This window comes from Osmia lignaria, chromosome 12, assembly GCF_051020975.1.
Source record: "Osmia lignaria lignaria isolate PbOS001 chromosome 12, iyOsmLign1, whole genome shotgun sequence".
Lineage (NCBI taxonomy): Eukaryota > Metazoa > Arthropoda > Insecta > Hymenoptera > Megachilidae > Osmia > Osmia lignaria.
The window spans coordinates 9524930-9543783 of NC_135043.1; the positions used below are offsets into that span (position 1 = coordinate 9524930).

An 18854-nucleotide genomic window follows, 5' to 3' on the forward strand; every position below is an offset into this window, starting at 1 on the left:
CTCCGTCGAATTGAATAAATTGAGAACGGAGTGTGACAGAGCGAGATCGGCCAACGCCTCGCTTCAAAATACGCTCGACGATTCGGCTCGGAACAACCAAGCGCTGAAGAAAATCAACGACGAGTTGAAAATAAAATTGAACGAGATCTTCAGCGAGTGCAGGATACTCGAGAATCAGCTGAGGATATTAGAGATCGAAAGTTCAGCGTTGAAGAACGAAAAGGACGCATTGCAGCAACGCGTGAACAATCTCCAGTTGAAAATTTCGAAAATGAGAAACAACGGCTCGAAAGAACGGAAATTAATCAAAAAGATTGATAATGAGACTAATAAGATTAATAAGAAATCCGACAAACGGGTATATTCTAAAATAAAATTGAAAGAAGAGAAGAAGCTGCTGACGGTAGAGAACGAAACGCTGAAATTTGAAGTATTCAATTTGAAAGAGCAAAATTTTCATATTAAGATGGAAATGACTCGTTTGAAAGACGAATTAAAGAAACAGAAAATTCTAATTGGTACGAATGAATCCGAACAGTCGAATAAATTGGAAATTGTTAATCTTTATTATAAAGAGATCAACAGTTATTCGAGCCGTAATATCGAAAATATTGGCACGCTCGCGTGTATAAATCAGTCGGACATATGTCCTTTGGATATTCAATCCGAAACAGAGATCGAAAGATTGCTGGAAGTCATAAATAAATTGAAGATCGAGAACTGTGCACTGAAGATGGAGGTAAACACTTTGAGATGTAACTTCCTGGTAAACGCGACGGAGGACGAAAAACGTTGGAGCGAAGTTCGAAATACACGGGAAGAAATTCGAGCTTTGAAGGTGGAATTGACGAAACTGAGGGAGGAGAAGGAGTCGTTACAGAATCGACTCGATACAGTTCGAACGAAATTGGATCAGTCGGAATCTGAGAAGGCCGCTTTGAAGAACGAGCTTTATGCCTTAAGGAAAAGGAATTCCGAGCTTATACGCAGAGCGAACGAATTACAGGGCGATTATCAGAAGGTGAAGAGAATTAGCGAAGGATTTGACAGCTACGTAATGGGTGCCATTGAAAAGATTAAAAAATATACCGGCAGAGCTGGTAAATTCGAAAAGATAGACGAAGAACTGAAGATTTTCTTGGAGAAGTATGTTTTAAATGAACAATTTTTACATTTGATACACGAATGGGAAGTGAACGCGGAAGATACTTAGAATAAATTTATTATATTTGCATAACAAAATGAATTATACTATTTTCAGTGATTTTGGTTTTATTAATATTAAAAGTAATTTAGAAATAAATAGTGTAATCTTTCATTATTAATGTGAATAATGGAGTTAATATTTGGATACTGTACGATTACCAAACCGTAAATACATTAAAATTGTTATAAATTAAAATTTTTTTCTTGATTAATTCTTATTAAAATATTACCTTCCCTGTACTAATAGTTGAGAATCACTGCTATATACTATTAAAATATGAACGAATTACGTGACTCAATAAAATAGACGGTCTGACGTTAAATCAGATTATTGATCTTCATTAATAACCACAACAGTGTGGTAGTAAAAGCATGACTGCCGCAGTGAAATACATCATTCCAACCTCATATTTTAGTTGAATATTTAATGTTTTACCTGCTGTACGAGAACAGTTTTGCGCTTAGGTGCGATGAACTGTTCGTAATTAGTTGATAATCATAATTTACTTACATCGGTGATTCGATTACGTGGATAGAAAATAATTAGATTCGCGTAACCTGTAAGCTATGATCTAGCAAACAGATTGGACGATTATAAAAGAATCCAAGAAGGGTCTTATAATTGATAAGGTATTGAATCTTCATATTTTAATCAAGGTAGAAAAACTAATTAATGTATATTCAATTCTTTTATAAAAATTATTAAATTTATTACTCGTTATTATTTTACCATCTGACAAAGATGCAACTAAACCCGTAGATCGTTTAATTAGAAATTATATTAGAAAATTATTTAGAAAATGGACGAAGATGCATTGTCAATTTGTCGATGCGGATGCAACACACCGTCCTCCCAAGAATCGATCAACCCCCCGAACGAACCTTGCTGTTGCTGCATTTACAACCCCTTCGATGACGATACCAAGGAAACAGAGATATACGACCTTTCATTTGCTCTAAGGAAGCTCACCGTAATGAAGTGTCAAATGAAGAAGTGGCGAATGGAAAGGCTTCAGTTGGAGAGTGAAAATAGGTCTCTGAAAAAAGCCCTCCAGTCATTCGGTACCGATGTATGATACTTCTTACCCTTTTGTCGCTTTCCCTGTCAATTCCCAGCGAACCAATTAACCCCTTCACGAGTTAATTTAATTAAGTTCTCTTAAGCGCCTGTAAGTGATCTGGATATAAACCAATATTAATTTTAATTATACAATGGACGTTCATTGATCTGCCATTCCTACAAATTTTCCACTTTTACGGTCTAAATAATTTTTTATCTTATTTTTGAAATTTGCAACCGAGCATTAGTAGCGAATTTATTTCCAGGTGTAAATGCGGATGAAATATTGAAGCCTGATCCTCTGCTAGTGCATTCCCGTGAAGAAATCGAAAGGTTACAAAATGCTAATGCCGTGCTTGACGATAAAGTCAGAGATCTAGAGGAGACTCTCGCTGAGCGAGATTGCTGCGACGATCCTTACGCGTCGGTTCACTGCCTCAGAGAGAAGATGAGATATTTGAGGGAACGTTTCGCACTCGAGAAAAAAGAGTACTGGTCCCAGGTTTTATTCTGCTGTTAAACGTAAACGATTTAACCGATGAATGTTGTCATTTCAATACACTTTGTCTTGTTTTAACAGACTCAGAAACATGATATCGTATTTGAGATTAAAACTGGCGGAAACCGAGGAGGACGTCAGCTGTCCCGCCATATATCGTCTGAGAGCGAAACTTCGTGAATTAATGAAAGGCGGTCAATCGAGGGAGTGCGATGATCTACAAGCTGAGAACGATCGTCTTCTAGCTGAAATAGCTGAGTTACGACACCAGTTGTCTGGCATGGAGGAAAAGGAATTAACTGGGAGGATGTTGCAACCGAAATCGGTCGAAACAACCACCGTTCCAGAATACATTGACGTATCTGAGTTGCTGCAGAAGCTTAAAGATTGCGAAGGGACTGTGTCTGATTTGAGAGAGCAATTAGCAGAAAAGGACAATCTCGTTAATTCCCTGAAGGAAGGGATGAGTGATCAGAAAGAATTATTGGATGAAATTGCAGCATTGAAAGCGGAACTTCAAAAGAAAGACGACAAGGTATTGAAATAGTTTTAAAATTAAAATAATTTTTGTTCTTTTCCAAGTTTTGTAAGTAAAATTTGTTGAACTGATATTATGAAAAAAGAATAATAATAAACAGAATAAGCATAGCCTCCAAGTTAATGAACAGAAGAAAGGTCTCGTATATATAAAAAGATTAAAATGAGAAGGGAAAAAGAACTCTTAATCCTCAAGGTTTTAATCCGTAATCCCCGAGATTTTAATCCTTAATCCTTAACAGGGTTACCATTGTACTTGTCCGAAATTTTAGTAAATTAAATTTACCCTCTCCCATCTTGTCAAACAATTTCTTAACAGAAAGATAATATAATCTTGTTTCAGATCAGGGAACTATTAGACGAGCTAAGGCAATCAGAAATAAACTTAGAAGGTTTGAACAACTTGAAATCACAATTAGAAGATCTTAAGCCAAAATTATATGATTTAGAATTAGAAAGAAATCAGTTATTAGAAGAGCTTGCCAAACTACAAAACGAACTTGCTCGTTGTAATGCTATGAAAGAAGATCTAGAATCAAAAATAGAATCGTTAAAGAATGACAAAGAAAAATTATTAAAAGATCTAGATGATTCTAGAGATCAAATTTCAGCCCTGTCTAAACAGTTGGACGACGAAAGATCAGCCAGAAGTGCTCTTGAAAATAACCTTAACAATTGTCAGGATGAAATGAAGAAATTGCAAGACGAAAATTCGAACCTGAAGAATCGATTAGACATCGCTGAGAAAGATTTAGAAGCCTCGAAGAAGCTCGCCGAAGAGATGGAAATGTTGAAGACGGAGCTGGAGAAGATGAAGAAGATGAACGAGGAGTTGGCAAATTTGAACGACACCTTGAAGAACGACTACCAGAGCATGAAGCAAGCGTTAGGCAACCTGGAAGCAGAAATTAACAGACTGGAGGAGCAATTGAATAAAACAGCCGAAGAACGGGACGCGTTGTTGAAGGAGAACGAGGACGCGAAGAGGCGGCTCGAAGAAGCGATCGCGAAGAACGAGAGTCTGAAATCCGAACTGGATAATGTCACCGAACAACTCGGCAAATTGAAATTAGAGAAGGATAAACTGGAAGAGATTCTCAACGATACGAGGCTGAAGAACGACGCCCTGAAACGTGATATCCAGGCTTTGGAAAATGACCTTGAACGTGCAAAACAGGAGATGGAGGATCTGAAAAGATCCGAGGAGGCGTTGAAAGCTGCGGACAAGAGCAAAGATTCGGAACTACGGAAATTCGAGGAGGATTTGAAAAATGCGAGAACTGAAAGGGATCGTTTGATGAACGAAAATGGCGATTTGAAGGACAGGAACGCTGAACTGGAAGGAAAACTCAAGGACGTCGTGGACCAGCTGGAACAAATGAAATCGCGGAACACCGATTTACTGGCTGAGATCGATCGGCTGAAAAAGGAGCTCGAGAAATCTGGCCAGGAAATCGATCAATTGAAGTCTGAAATTGCTTCGCTGAAGAACGCCATCGATAAATGTACGGACGAGTTGGACAAACTGCAAACAGAAAATAGGGATCTTAAATCAGAGAATCAGGCTATTAAAAATGAAATCGAGAAGTGCAGAAGTGAAAGAGATAATCTGAAGAATGAGCTCGCAGAGGCAAAAGCACAATTAAGGGACGTCAGTGATGAATTGCAGAAATTGAAAACTAGAAACGATTCGTTGGAGGAAAGTTTGAAAAAATTGACCGATGAAAATGACAATTTGAAATCAGAGGTTGGAGCATTAAGGGACGAGGCGGAGAAGCTGAAGAAAGCAGCCGAGAAACTGCAAGCGGCGGCTACCAGAGGGAAAGATGAAGAAGATCGGTTGAAAAGCGAAATTGATGGGATTAAGCGTGAAAGAGACGATTTCCTGGAAAAATTAAACGAACTGAAGAACGAGTATTCTGCTTTACAAAACGAGGCGAACGAGTTGAAGAAACAATTGAACGATTGCAGGGCGGAAAATGAAAAATTGAAAGCGGAGAAAGATCAGTTAAAAGCGGAGAAAGATCAGTTAAAAGCTGAAAACGATAGTTTGAAAGCTGAGTTGAATTCGTGTAAAAAGGAAAATGAAGAACAGAAGACTGAAAATGAGAAATTGCAAAAACAAATTCAATCGTTAAACGACGAATTAAATAAATTAAAGAGTCAATTGGAAAATGCAGAAAATACGATTAAGGATCTTCAGCCTCTGGTTGATCGTTTGCAAAACGAAAATGATCGTTTGAAAAATGATTTAAGAATGTTAGAGAACGAAGCAGCAGATTTGAAGGCAAAATTGCTAAATGAAATGAATGACAATCAAAAAATGCGAAACGATTTGATGATCCTGGAAAATCAAGTAAATGATTTGAATGAGAAACTGAAGGGAATTATAGGGGAAAAGGAAAAATTGGAGCAAGAAAATCAAATGCTAAAGACAAGCTTGTTAGAGGCGGATAATGAATTGTCTCAGGCGAAAGGGGATAGTCAGGACTTGAAATTCGAAATTGATAATTTAAAGAATAAGATTTCTGAATTAGAGGCGAAAATTGCTAAATCAGAGGCGGATGTTGAACATTGGAAATTAGAGAATTGTAAGCTTCAAATGGAAATCGATAAATTGAAAGCTGAACTTGAAAAGGCGTTGAAGGATTTGAATGAGTTACAGGTGAATAAGATTTTTCTTAAATTTGTTAAAAATCAAATTTTACGTTGTAAAATATAAGTCTAATAATTAAAAAATACATTATCTTTTTTGTAGGCTCAGAAAAAAGCACAAGAAGAAGAGTTAGCCCACCTTCGAACTGTAAACGCTGCTCTAGATAAACAGATCTCTGATCTAAATTCACAACTGGATCAGCAAAGAAGTGCCTTTGAATCAGAAAAATCAGCCAAGGAGAAAAATGACTTGGAAATGAAAGCTCTGAAAGAGGAATTAGGAAGCTTGAAAAACGAATTAGAAAAACTTAGAATGGACAATAACAATTGCAACAACGAAATAGAAAATTTACGAAAACAACTTTCAGCGTTGCAAAACGAATTAAATTCTTGCAGAGAAGAAATGTCTGCGTTAAGAGCCACCAATGATGCACTGAAGACTGAATTAAACGGATTGAAAGCTGAGAAACATAATCTACAAGACGAATACGATAAATTGAAAGCCAAGGCGGATAATTTAGAAAACGAAATAGCGGATCTTCGAGAAGGAAGAAAGAAACTCGAAGAAGAATACAGCAAACTTAGAGGAGAGGGTGATGGACAGAAGGTTGAAATTGATAAACTCAAGTCAGACTTGGCAGCCGCAGAGAAGGTGAGGATGGATTTAAAAAATTGTCAAGAAGAAAATGAAAAATTACAAGCGCAAGTGAAGGATTTGGAAAGATGTAGAAACGAAGTTGATAGGCTGAATGCTGAATTGGATGATCTGAAGAAGGCACTCGCAGCTGCCGAGGCTAAAGTGAAATCCTTGGACGATCAACTCTCGTCTCTTCGGAATGAAAGAGAGGAATTGATCAATGAACTTAATCATCATCGAGACAATCTTAACAATCTTAAAAATGAAATGGATAAACAGAAAGCTGAGAGGGATTTGGCTGCGAGGGAGTTGGCGGACCTGGAAGAGGAACTGGATGCCCTCAAAGCTACGTTAGATAAGATTCGCGGTGAGAAAGAATCATTGCTGAAGGATAATGAGAAATTGAACGAAGAATTAAAAACAGTGAAAAATGATAATGAAAAGTTGAAAAATGATATTGAAAAGTTGAAAAATGAAATGGAAGAATTGAAGTCAGAATTGAAGTCAAAATTGAAAGAGGCAGAGGATCGGTTAAATGATCTAGAGAATGAGAACAAGAACTTGAAGAATACATTAGCTGAAGTTCAAGCTGCACTAAAAGAGCTCGAAGCTGTGAAAAAACAATTAGAAGATGAATTGGATAAACTGAGAGCAGAGCTCGATAAATTGAAGTCTGCAAACGAAAGACTGAAGGACGAGCTAACAGAAGAGCAGAACAAATCGAATAGATTGAAGGATGATTTGGAGAAACTGAAAACGGACAATGATAAATTGAAGAATGATTATCAAAACTTGAAGGATGATTTAAGTAAATTGAAAAAAGAAAAGGAGGAATTGGAAAAATCTGATGCGGCAGCGAAGAGTGGTATAGACAGGATGAAAAAGGAAAATGAGGAACTGAAAGCTGAAAATGTGAAATTGGCTAAAGAATTGAATACTTGCCGAGAGGAAAATGAAAAATTACGCAGGGAATTGAAAAATTTGAAGGATGATTTGATGAAACTAAAAACAGACAATGATAAATTGAAGAATGATTATCAAAACTTGAAGGGTGATTTAGGTAAATTGAAAAAGGAAAAGGAGGAATTGGAAAAATCTGATGCAGCAGCGAAGAGTGGTATAGACAGGATGAAAAAGGAAAATGAGGAACTGAGAGCTGAGAATGTGAAATTAGCTAACCAATTGAATACTTGCCAAGAGGAAAATGAAAAATTACGTAGGGAATTGGAAAACTTGAAGGTGGTGAATGATGCATTAAAGAAAGCAGCAGGTCTGATAATAATTACTTTTTAACTTAACAATCAATTAATAATTTCTACCTATGTCAGTGAAATTTTATTATAAAATAAATGCAGTGAAACACGTGGAACCAAAAGAAACAGAAATGGACAAAGATATTGTGGATGACTGTGGGGACTTTATTAAGGCAAACGATTTATTAAACGAAAAATTTCAAAAGCAAAACGAAGGTAAAATTTCAATAAAATCTCTTTTCAATATTAAATTCTTTTCACTTGGTATTTTTCTTATGCAGTACTTTTACAGCTATTTATGAATTACATTAAATAAAACCACTCAGAATGGCTATTTATAATAATTCATCCCTTATAATTTTATTCTTTCAAAAATATGTAGTTAGTCACAGTGTAGTTAGTTACTGAGTTATTAAATAATATAAATTTAAACAAATTTATTTCACTCAAAGGATGCAATTGTCGTATTATTTATAGGTGTACAACGTGTTCGAGACTACATCATGTATTTAGAAGGTAAAGTTGAAGAGGAGCCAAAAATGGCTGATCAATTAGAAGAACCTGAAATCGATCCACAAAGAAGGGAAGATATTGCAGATGTGTTAAACAAGTCTAAATTGTTGTCTGAAAATATCAATCACACTGAAAAGGAAATACAAGAGATTGGTGATTTGCTGAAAGAACTCAAAGTATGAAATCACATATTTCTAATTACATCATTTGTAATTAGCTATATCCCTATTTTCTCATCCCTGAGCCATAGGGCTCAGAAATCAAGATTTTAGAATCAAATAGAAAACAAAATTTCTATTCGTTACTTATATTGAGCAAAATTATTACTGTGATAATTATATACTAATTAATCATTTTATGATATGCAGGAGCTTGCTGATAAACCATCCGGATTCGATCCTGATTCTTGGCTAAATGTAAGTGCAAAGATAACATTATCTTTACGTAAGTTTATATTCATTTTGCTTCTTTCTTTTTTCAGTCGTTAACATTGACACAGTTAGCAGATCTTCACGACAAGATCTGCCTGTTGACATCGGATATGGTGCAGCATGATAACGGAGCAGTAACATGTGAACCGGCAACACCGACAGCACTAACAGTACCTTGCCCTGGAATAAATCCATTAAGAGCAAATTATAATACTTTGAACCAGAGAATAGCTGCTTTGCAAAAGCAGATCGCAGATAAACAAATAGAGGCAGGTTGGAAGCTGCAAGAGTTGAGACGAGCTCTACGACAGGAACAGGCTAATCTACTTCGAATCTCCGACGAAATGAATTTAGCGAGAAGACGAAATTTAGCTCTTCAGTTCAACATGGACGATCAAATCTAATTCAATTGAAGACATTTCATAAACGAGAAAATTGTATCTTTTAATGTACCATGGTCACCGATGTAAGTTTTCCAAATAAAAAGTGTAATATCTCTTAATTAAATTAAAAACAATTCAAATTGATTGTCAAAGAATCGTCTTACCAATTCGTAGACCTGGTAGACGCAAATCTCTCCAAATTTGAGAGCTTAGAAGTTTAAAAAATTGTCTTCTTCTACAACTCCCTCCGCGGCGATATAACGAGAGTCTACTGTACCCACGTATGATATAAAACCACCGAACCATCGAAAATAATCAGGTTAATTTCATAGATAATTAATTTACGAAAGGTAAACCGGCAAAGGGAAATCGGTATTTTTGAAATTGTCACAGGATCGATTGTCACGCAAAATACACGGACGTCGTAGCTGACCGGACGCTTTACGAGCTTATTCCAATTCCAGCCCAATGGACATACGGCTAAACGGATTTCGTCAATTCATTTACCACTTGATCTAGCCGCACATTTCAATTATATGCGCACTCTTTGTCGGTAGTATCTCGCGTATCATGCGCACCCACACCGACGCAACGGTTCCTGATAAAGTCGTGGGAACGGATGCGGTCCACGGTACAATTGAATTAATCTCGATCGAACAACACGGGCTTCGAAACGAAACAGGAAATCGCGTTGTCGCGCTCAAAATCGAACAAACGCGAACCACGCTAAATCTATTGGCCGTTATTACCTGTTACTGTTTTCCAGAACGTTACACGTTATTGCTTCACCCACGTTTCTTTTTATCTTTTTTTTTTTAAAATATTTTCTCTTCCCTTCCCACTGCATCCCTGTTAATTAGAATGTAACCGGCGCCGTACGATTAAATTACTCGAGCAGAAATAATTTATACGATTCGCGAAACTGCCCGGTCATTTAGAAACTGAGTTTACAATCCTTCCAGGGATAATCTGGACTTTATAGGGCTGGAAAAGTCGGTCGTTCGCGAGTTGTTTACGAGTGGTTTGAAAATGAACTAATCTATTTTTCAAAAGAATTATTAAAGGGAGAAATATATTAGGTCAGTGATGGAAGTTCCAAAGTTCCAAAATTTTAATGTGTATAAGAAAAGATCCTCCTCCCAAAAGATAAACCGAATGTAAGGTTTGAGTAAATTTTCAAGAATTTTTAACTGATCTCCGCAAAACGATCATGTGTATTCAGTTTACCCCAACAATTATTTCATCTTTCCAAATATCACGCGAAACGATGAACCCTTGGAAAAATGAACATAACGATTGAGATCTTAAATTTATCTTTCGAACTGCGTGCTACGTATTCCTCTAGACTGCGATAACGCTTTCTGCGGTCAAAGAGAGTCGAAAAATAGCGGATACAAGTCACGTTATGTCTGCTTTGTCGATGAACTGGGAGCATGCCAATGTTAACGGTCGATAGGCTATTCCATTTGGTATTCTTTTCGATACAGCCATCGAAAGAGGAAAAAGGACACTGAGAAAAGCTAACGTCTGTATCTCAGACTGGAAAGATTGTTTCTATTGATACACGGATACGTATCTTTTAAAAATTTCTAAGAAAAACTTCTCGATCCACCGATTCGGTCAGAATTCGATCAGAATAAAAAATTTCAAGATTGTTCATAATTTAGGCGAAATAATTGAAATGACGAAAAATTATTGTCTATCTTTCGGAGTCTCTTTCAAATCATTTACTATGAATATATCAATTTACAAATATAAAGTGAAATAAATAAAATAAATGTTACTATTGTGTAATCAAATAATATACGTAGTGTATTACATTGTTATGATTGTTCATTGTGATAATTTTATAAGTGTAAAGAAACAATGACATCTGATACGATCAGAGATGTTACGTTACCAAATGGAATATGGGATACTAATGCGGATGGCAGTAGCAAGGTTTAATGCTACTTGTGCAGGTGACAGAAAGAAAAATCTTGATACACCTGTCAAAATGTTCCTCTTACTTGCATTCTGTGTATTACCATGGGATATTGTACAAGTAAGTAGTAAAATATTTCTTGTCTTATTATCATTTTGTGTATAGAATTTATATATTTGAATTTCTTTTTAAATATTAATCACCTGTGAGCGGAAAAGTAAATTAATCCTAGGAATTAATCTAATTTTAATTTAATTTTGTATTTCATATTACTTTCGTTTTCTAAATTTTGCATAATTCCTTTAAAAATTAATATACTTGTATATGCTTCGTTTGAGTCTAATTATTATCAAAATTACTAATTTTTCAATTTCTCATTTCCAGTAAACTATTCTCTTGTTAATACAAAACTATATCATACGACCCTTATTATCAGTCCCAAACTTATCTCTGTGAAAATTTTCATTTAATTTAAATTATTTATTCTTGATACAAGGCAAATCTCGACATAATATTTGATGACGCCGAATGTCCAATCACTAATGACGAGTACATAAAACACGACTCGTGTCAACTTGAAGTGAATGACGATAGCGAATATGGGACCAGTTTATCCACACATTTTGAAATCATCAAAGACTTTCCCGATGATGTCAAAGTACGTATTTACATTATTTTCAATGAGATTAATATATACAGAGTCATTAAGGGAATTTTTAATAAGGGAAGGGAATCCTTTCAATTTCATTAAAAAAATTTTATTAGAACCTCTCTCCCTAAGATATCTTTTGAACTAATTAATTTTCAACCCAAGTACCTTAATAGTTTTATATAATGATAATGATTTTAAAAATGCAACGATTGACGTTTAGAAAATTATACAATTCCATTTTAAAAAACGAAGTGGACTTAAAATCTTTGAAACTCTATTCCACGCGTTATTATAACGTATTATTATAACTAGCAATTGTTATTGTTAAATTTGTTACAGGCTGCGGCCAAAGTGTATGGAATTCACATGGGCGAGTACACGAATGATATTGGACTTCACATAGAAACGAACTTTTGCGAAGTAGCAAAAGGACCTCACACTATAGCAGCCCCGATGATAAAAGCGGTCGGCATGACTTCTGATAACTGTCCTCCAAAAACGGTATATAATAAGGGTATGCGGGTACCCGAAACGGGCTCGGCCGGGTTCTCGAACTATACGAATATTCGGGCTACCTAAACCATAATTCATATAATTCAAGAACCACCCCAAGTACCCCTGACTTTTTTCGACCCGATCCGACTCGACTTTTCGGGTACCCGCACACTCTAATATCTAACCGACTTATTCGGACATGAACTTATTCAAATGTTCATATTTAATTTGATATTACATAAATTAATTATTGGATTCATTACGTTACAGGGAGTCTATGGAACAGAAAACTTTGTACTTAATAACGAAGACGGTTTGCCAGAGACATTTCCTATTGGAAAATATTTAATAAATATTACGCTCCTGAACGACGCAGGTATACTTGCCAATTTTGACATTTATATAACAGTAGTGTAAATAATTTTGTAATGATGCACTAATCTAAAATTTCTATTAATTACTCACATATATACGTTTACCGAAAATCTTTAAACTAAAAAATAATTTGCAAGATATTAAATCGTTGTAATTTTCTTTTTCCAAAAATTGTTCCTATTTTTGTTTTGTTAATACGGTGTACAAAAGCATAACTAAAAAAGGAATTACCGCAATCATTTCCTTGATGGTGAAAATATTTAAAGTAAAAAGAGATTGTTATACAAAATTTACAGGATACGTGTGTAGGTTTTATCCGAATTAAAAATTTATTTCGTGCAATTAGAGATGATTCGATAAAATATTATTTATAGATATAGCAGACGTAATCTCTACCAAAGTGGTCCGGTTCGCGCGTTATAAATGATACTTTATTACAACAGTGCGCAATTGGACGAAGTAAATTCGGTAAAATATTTTCTACTTGTTATACGAAACAGTATTTTATCGAAATGGGGGTACTAGCGTTGAAAATAATCTTCCTTTCGCGGTCATGCCTCTTTATAAGTATCAAATGTATGCAAATAAAATCTTTTATGATCCTTTAGTACCCTTCATTAAAATGGCAATAAAAAGTTCACGTGTGTAGCGCGCGCGTAAAAACGAAACATAATTAAGTCAATTAACTATGCAATAAAGAATCATAAAATCGATACTTTTCTTTAAAAATCATCCAATTCACTTTTTGTTGAGGCATTCGTTTCTAAAAGCACCGAATTAATTTTACGTGGTAAATTTTTCAATAAAAATCTATCGATTTGTTTTTCAATGCAGTATTTTAGGAGGTGTCGAAAAATATTCAATCCGTGTAAAAAATGTTTTCAAATTAAATTCCTACCAGTGGGGTTAATAAATTTTAACTGGTTAAAAAATGCATCGAATCTACTTTCACCTAGAGTTCCCTGTGAAAGAAAAAACAAAAAGTTATTTTATGCATGAAGTGTATCACCGAAGTTTATTGCCAATTCCATCTCGTTCGCGCCTTTTCCCGGGAAAAGCGTTCGCGAATTTTCATTTGAAAATTTCACGGGTGTGTTTTTTGTTCGAAGGCCGACCGGCAATGGGAACGAATTAAATGACAATGCATATTAATTAACTGTTTGAAAAGGGAGCTACGTTAACGATTCGCAGTAAAGTCAGCCATGCCGGGTGGCGAACAAGGGGCAATTAGAGAAAATCAATGTTGCACAACACGTTTGCACGTTTCATTTAATAATGATGCTTGAGTGCTACTCGATTCGTCCTTTAACTGCATAACTAACCGTGGGAACGGAACGAATTGGAGGCGATCAAAAATCAATTTTCCTGATTTTGTGAATGAAGAAGATACCATCAGATATGATAAATTGATCATTTATGCTTTGTATCAATTCAAGAGAATCTTCGAAAAGAAATTAAGGCACGAGCAACGAAGGATAAGTCCATTAACCTCTTGAGGGCAGCACGCGTCTGTATGTACGCACGTCTACCGTCCTTAAGAGGTTAAGGGAACAAGAGCTATACCATGTTTATAATCAAATCCTTTGTTAAAGAGATAAAGATGTATAACAAGGTATAACGATGTTAACTGAATTTACTTAATTGTGTAATCATTGTAATTGACATTCGTAATATCATGTACATATATATATATATATCTATTTTAATATAATGTACCCGTACTGCGGTAAATTACGTATTATGTATGTACTTACAATTAGTCGTTCTGTAGTGCGCATCTTGGCTAATTTCAGTAAACACGTCTCATTTAACACTGTCACACTACTATACACTTTCCACTCCGACGATCACATATACGGTAAACAAAAATTTGCGAATAAAGAAAATGCGCTACCCCTACAACGCGGAAGAGTATACTAAATAAAGGGCCACTGTGTAAATGCGCGGGACTATATTGCGCATGCGCATAGGTAGCGCGCCACAACCAATCAGAACTGAGATGCGCAGAACGACTGAAAACTCATTTGAACATACTGATTAATGTACTAATATAGGCAAATCTGATATATTTGAAAGATTAAATATAAATAATATGCGCATTTCAGAATTTATGTTTTGTTTTTAATTCTGTATAAATATCAATGACTAATAATTGTTATACTGACGTTGATTGATATTAAAACACACCTACTATCGATGAAAAATACAGTAAAACTATAAGAAAAATTAAATTTTGATGTTACACAAAGTGACTAAAAATGTAATAAAGAAGATACGAGGAACAAAAATGAAAAACTAAAGTAGCACGTATACGCCAGCAGATGTGTTTTATCGTGCACTTCACATATGGTGGGACGTATAAACGCATTTTAATCGTAGGAAATCATGGTAATTAGAAAATGTTAGCTCACCTAGCATTTTCCTACCATTTTTATAATTAATATTCTACTTCCTAGAAAATGGATATTAGATGTATATTTATAGAGAATCATAATATACTGAAAACAATGATTTTCCATTTTTGTAATATATCAGTAAATCAAAGATAAAGATATTCTGGTATTTCCTCTTTGAACATAACGGTTTTCTCGTCTAAAGTAATACTATAATTTTCATATAATAATTCCAATAACAATTGATAAATCTAAACTAGAATTTAAATTTCGACTAATAGATCATTGCAACTCAATTTCCTAATGACCATTAATGTAGCACTATCTCAAGTACTTTCTATCGTTGGACATTCGAATAATTATCTCGAGTAAATTAATGTTTTTCTGGTGTAATATATAGATAACTTAACCGTACAAAAGCTATCGGTCAACTGAGATATACCGATAAAAACAACCATAAAAATGTACTGAATAAGAACACTGCATATAAATGAAGTCATAGCCCTGTTATCATGCTTATGAATCATGTATTGAAAATTAATTGATACATCACTGTTAATCTGTGAAATATCCACAAATAGATTCGACTTTAGATTATTATCCTTGGATATGTTTTCTAAGTTTATAAAACAACTATTATATAAGAGATTAATCGCTACAACAAACTATTATGGAACAATCAAGTATATGCAGTGCAACACTGAAAGACTATCAATACACATCTATAAATAAAACAAGTTCTTTACGTAATTAAAAACATCTACGGAAGAATAGAACTGTTTCTACCGAATCATTCAAGCAAGATACAAGTGTGTAAACGCTAGATAACCTTAAGTTGCAAGTCACGCTATCTGCTCCTCGAAATACAAAAACGATGCGTCGAAGAGAATGCTTATACATTTAGTGGGAACCCGTGGAACATAACAGAGCAGAAGTTGAATTACGTAATAATTCCATAGCTCGGCGGTGTTCGAGAAAATATTACTCAGTGTTTCGTTAAACTCAGTGCTGAATTCTCATTTGAAATTGCTAAGATGTCTTGGCCACTGTTCGAGGCCGCTGGACTTCTAGCTGCGATTTTGTTTTTGTTGTACTATTACTCCACGTCCGTTTTACAATACTGGGAGAAACGAGGCGTGAAAGGACCAAAACCTATCCTATTTTTGGGCAATTTTAAGGATATGTTTCTTGGAAAGAGCTCATTCAACGATTGCATCGTCAAAGCCTATTACGAATTTAAGGATGAACCACTGATAGGAGTGTTTAGTGGTCACATTCCAATTTTAATTGTGAGGGATCCGGATTTAATGAAGGATGTTCTTATTAAGGATTTTTCGAAGTTCGTCGATAGGATGACAAAACCTAACGAGGTACGTTTAGATCAACGATTCTTTAAGAATCCTTGAAGAAAATGGCAATATAAGGGGAGCAGCTATTCTCAAGCTCTTAATTTTGACAATATTAAAAATAATTTAGAAGCAAAATTATGTAATTTTTAATTATCTAATATCAATTAAGACAGTCTGGAGCTTCTTCAAACAAGTAAATCAAGATGTCTTCTTAATACTTTTATTTATCCTGATTTAAAAAAATCTCGAATGAGGATGTTAAAGCCTACGAATAATTCACTCTAATGTTATTATTTACAGGTTGAGCCATTTTCATTACACCTCTTCAGGCTCGATGGAAAAAGATGGAAACCCTTAAGAACCCGATTTTCACCCGTTTTCAGTTCAGGAAAACTGAAGGAAATGTTTCACTTGATCCTGGAATGTGGGAACCACTTCGAGAAATACCTGGACACAATGGTCTCAAAAGATGGCAATAAAGAGGCAATAATCGACTGTCGTGATATTTCTGCAAAATTCACTACCGATGTGATCGGTTCCTGTGCGTTTGGGATCGAAATGAACGCGCTGGCAGCTGAGAACAGCGAATTTCGTGAAATGGGCAAACGTGTATTCCAAACGTCTTGGAAATCTGTCCTTAGGGACAGATTGCGAGAATATCCATTTCTGTTTAAGATCTTCGGACGATTCGTTCTCGATTATGAAATCGTTGACTTTTTCACGAGAATCACCAAAGAGAGTATAGATTATAGGATAAAGCATAATGTTCATAGACATGATTTCATTGACGTTCTGGTTGACTTGAAACAAAACCCAGGGAAAATTGAACTTGAAAGTAAGCAGTTTAGAGCATTTACTCTATGCAAATTACAAAATGATGCAGGATAAAGCGTAATTAATTTATTTGTACAGATTTTAGTGACTTGTTCTTGACTGCGCAAGCCTTCGTATTCTTTGCTGCTGGTTTCGAAACTTCCTCGGTAACGATCACTAATGCCTTATACGAGCTCGCGTTAAATCCATCGATTCAAGAGAAAGTTCGAACAGAAGTTAAGAACGTTCTAAAACGCAATAATGGAGAAATCACGTATGATAGTATAAAGGAAATGAAATATTTGGATGCGGTATTTCAAGGTATTACTCTTTAGTGTTTAGTAGAGAGTAATTCGACTAAGAGTGAGGATAGTGTCAATTTGGAGGGCGCACGGCGCTAAAAAATAATATCCACTCCCCAATAGCCACCACCCTCCAAATGGCGCGGGGTATGGATGAAGTGAACTCCTAGGCTTGGCCAATCAAGTATCGGGTACTTGACTTTGCCTCAGCCTAAGGAATTCTCTTGGGTCGAAAAAGCTAACCCGAGTGGGATATCAACTACACCCACCAGGGGCTTTACACCCGTTGGCTAAGAGTGAGATGGTAACTGAGATGATTCTGAGTAACATTATTCTTTACTAAAATACTCGTTAAGGCTTAGTTTTTAAATTATTGATGAAAAGATACCGACCAATCATAGCGCGCATAGCGCGCATAACCACGAGGGCGTCGGCTATGAACTGCACCCGACTGTGGCCGCAAGCAAACTACTTACTCGACAGCGCGTCGGTTCGTAGCCGACACTCCTGCGCCCGCGCCTGCGCATTACGCGTGCTCTGATTGCTCAGTGTTTTTCTGTAATAATTCAAAAACCTGGCCTTATTGAGCGTTCTGGTAAAGGAAAAAGTTGTTCAGAATTAGCTCAGCAATCATCCTACATGAAGTGTGAATAATATTTATATCTTTTGCTTTTTATAGAAACATTAAGAAAATACCCAGTGGTATTATGGTTATCCAGAAAAGCAACATCAAATTACACATTTTCGGGTACAAAAGTGAACATTGAAAAGGGTCAACTTGTAATTTTGCCTGTTTTCGCTATTCAGCGTGATCCAGATATTTTCCCAGACCCGGAAATCTTTGATCCTACCCGATCTACGGATGAGAATGCTAAAACCAGACATCCAATGTTATTTTTACCATTCGGAGATGGTCCAAGAAATTGCATTGGTAAGACATTTAATTAAGTTCAATTAATTCAGAGATATATTTTTTCATTTGTTTTTTCTTCAGGTGCAAGGTTCGCCAAGATTCAATCAAAGATAGCTATGATCAAATTTTTATCAAATTTTAAAGTTGATGTTTGTGAACAAACTGTTAAAACGTACCAAATAGATAAAAAGTCATTATTACTTTTACAACCATCACACGAAGTTAATCTGAGAATAACAAAAATTTAGACCTAACAACATGAAAAGAGGAATATAAGCTAGTCAGAGAATTGTCTTGTTCTGATTGTCAAAATTCTGATTGTGCCAAGGACGAAATGTAAAAAAATACATTTACAGCAAAAACTATTTCAAAATTAGTTGAGGAGCATGGAAAAATTATTTTGTGATTTTTGTACATTGTTAATAAATAAAAGAGAAGTCTTTATAATTATATATTCTACAGTT

The 18854-nt window shown here is 35.3% G+C and overlaps 4 protein-coding genes across 5 annotated transcripts in view; 3 read left to right on the forward strand and 1 right to left on the reverse strand.

Annotated features, from left to right (window-relative positions):
* LOC117603143 (neural cell adhesion molecule 2) overlaps window positions 1–18854 on the reverse strand; it is a 53060-nt gene that overhangs the window by 33901 nt on the left and 305 nt on the right. The window contains exon 1 of one of the 2 annotated variants that reach the window (XM_034321985.2): window positions 14375–15693. The exons of the other annotated variant lie outside the window; for it this stretch is intronic. The gene's annotated coding sequence lies outside the window, so the exon portion shown is untranslated. Of the gene's footprint in view, window positions 1–14374; window positions 15694–18854 lie in introns of those variants that run through there. 2 annotated transcript variants of the gene reach the window in all.
* On the forward strand, window positions 1765–9195 carry LOC117602893 (uncharacterized). Its single transcript, XM_076691289.1, has 10 exons — window positions 1765–1863; window positions 2004–2268; window positions 2533–2755; window positions 2847–3300; window positions 3646–5967; window positions 6061–7864; window positions 7950–8063; window positions 8325–8536; window positions 8729–8776; window positions 8842–9195. The coding sequence occupies exons 2-10, from the start codon at window positions 2007–2009 to the stop codon at window positions 9193–9195; spliced, it is 5793 nt and encodes a 1930-aa protein (XP_076547404.1). The 5' UTR covers window positions 1765–1863; window positions 2004–2006.
* Window positions 10901–13879, forward strand: LOC143305964 (uncharacterized). Its single transcript, XM_076691405.1, has 4 exons — window positions 10901–11218; window positions 11595–11756; window positions 12090–12251; window positions 12516–13879. The coding sequence occupies exons 1-4, from the start codon at window positions 11063–11065 to the stop codon at window positions 12660–12662; spliced, it is 627 nt and encodes a 208-aa protein (XP_076547520.1). The 5' UTR covers window positions 10901–11062; the 3' UTR covers window positions 12663–13879.
* LOC117603144 (putative cytochrome P450 6a14) lies at window positions 15898–18842 on the forward strand. Its single transcript, XM_034321986.2, has 5 exons — window positions 15898–16383; window positions 16663–17197; window positions 17275–17496; window positions 18157–18408; window positions 18472–18842. The coding sequence occupies exons 1-5, from the start codon at window positions 16048–16050 to the stop codon at window positions 18636–18638; spliced, it is 1512 nt and encodes a 503-aa protein (XP_034177877.2). The 5' UTR covers window positions 15898–16047; the 3' UTR covers window positions 18639–18842.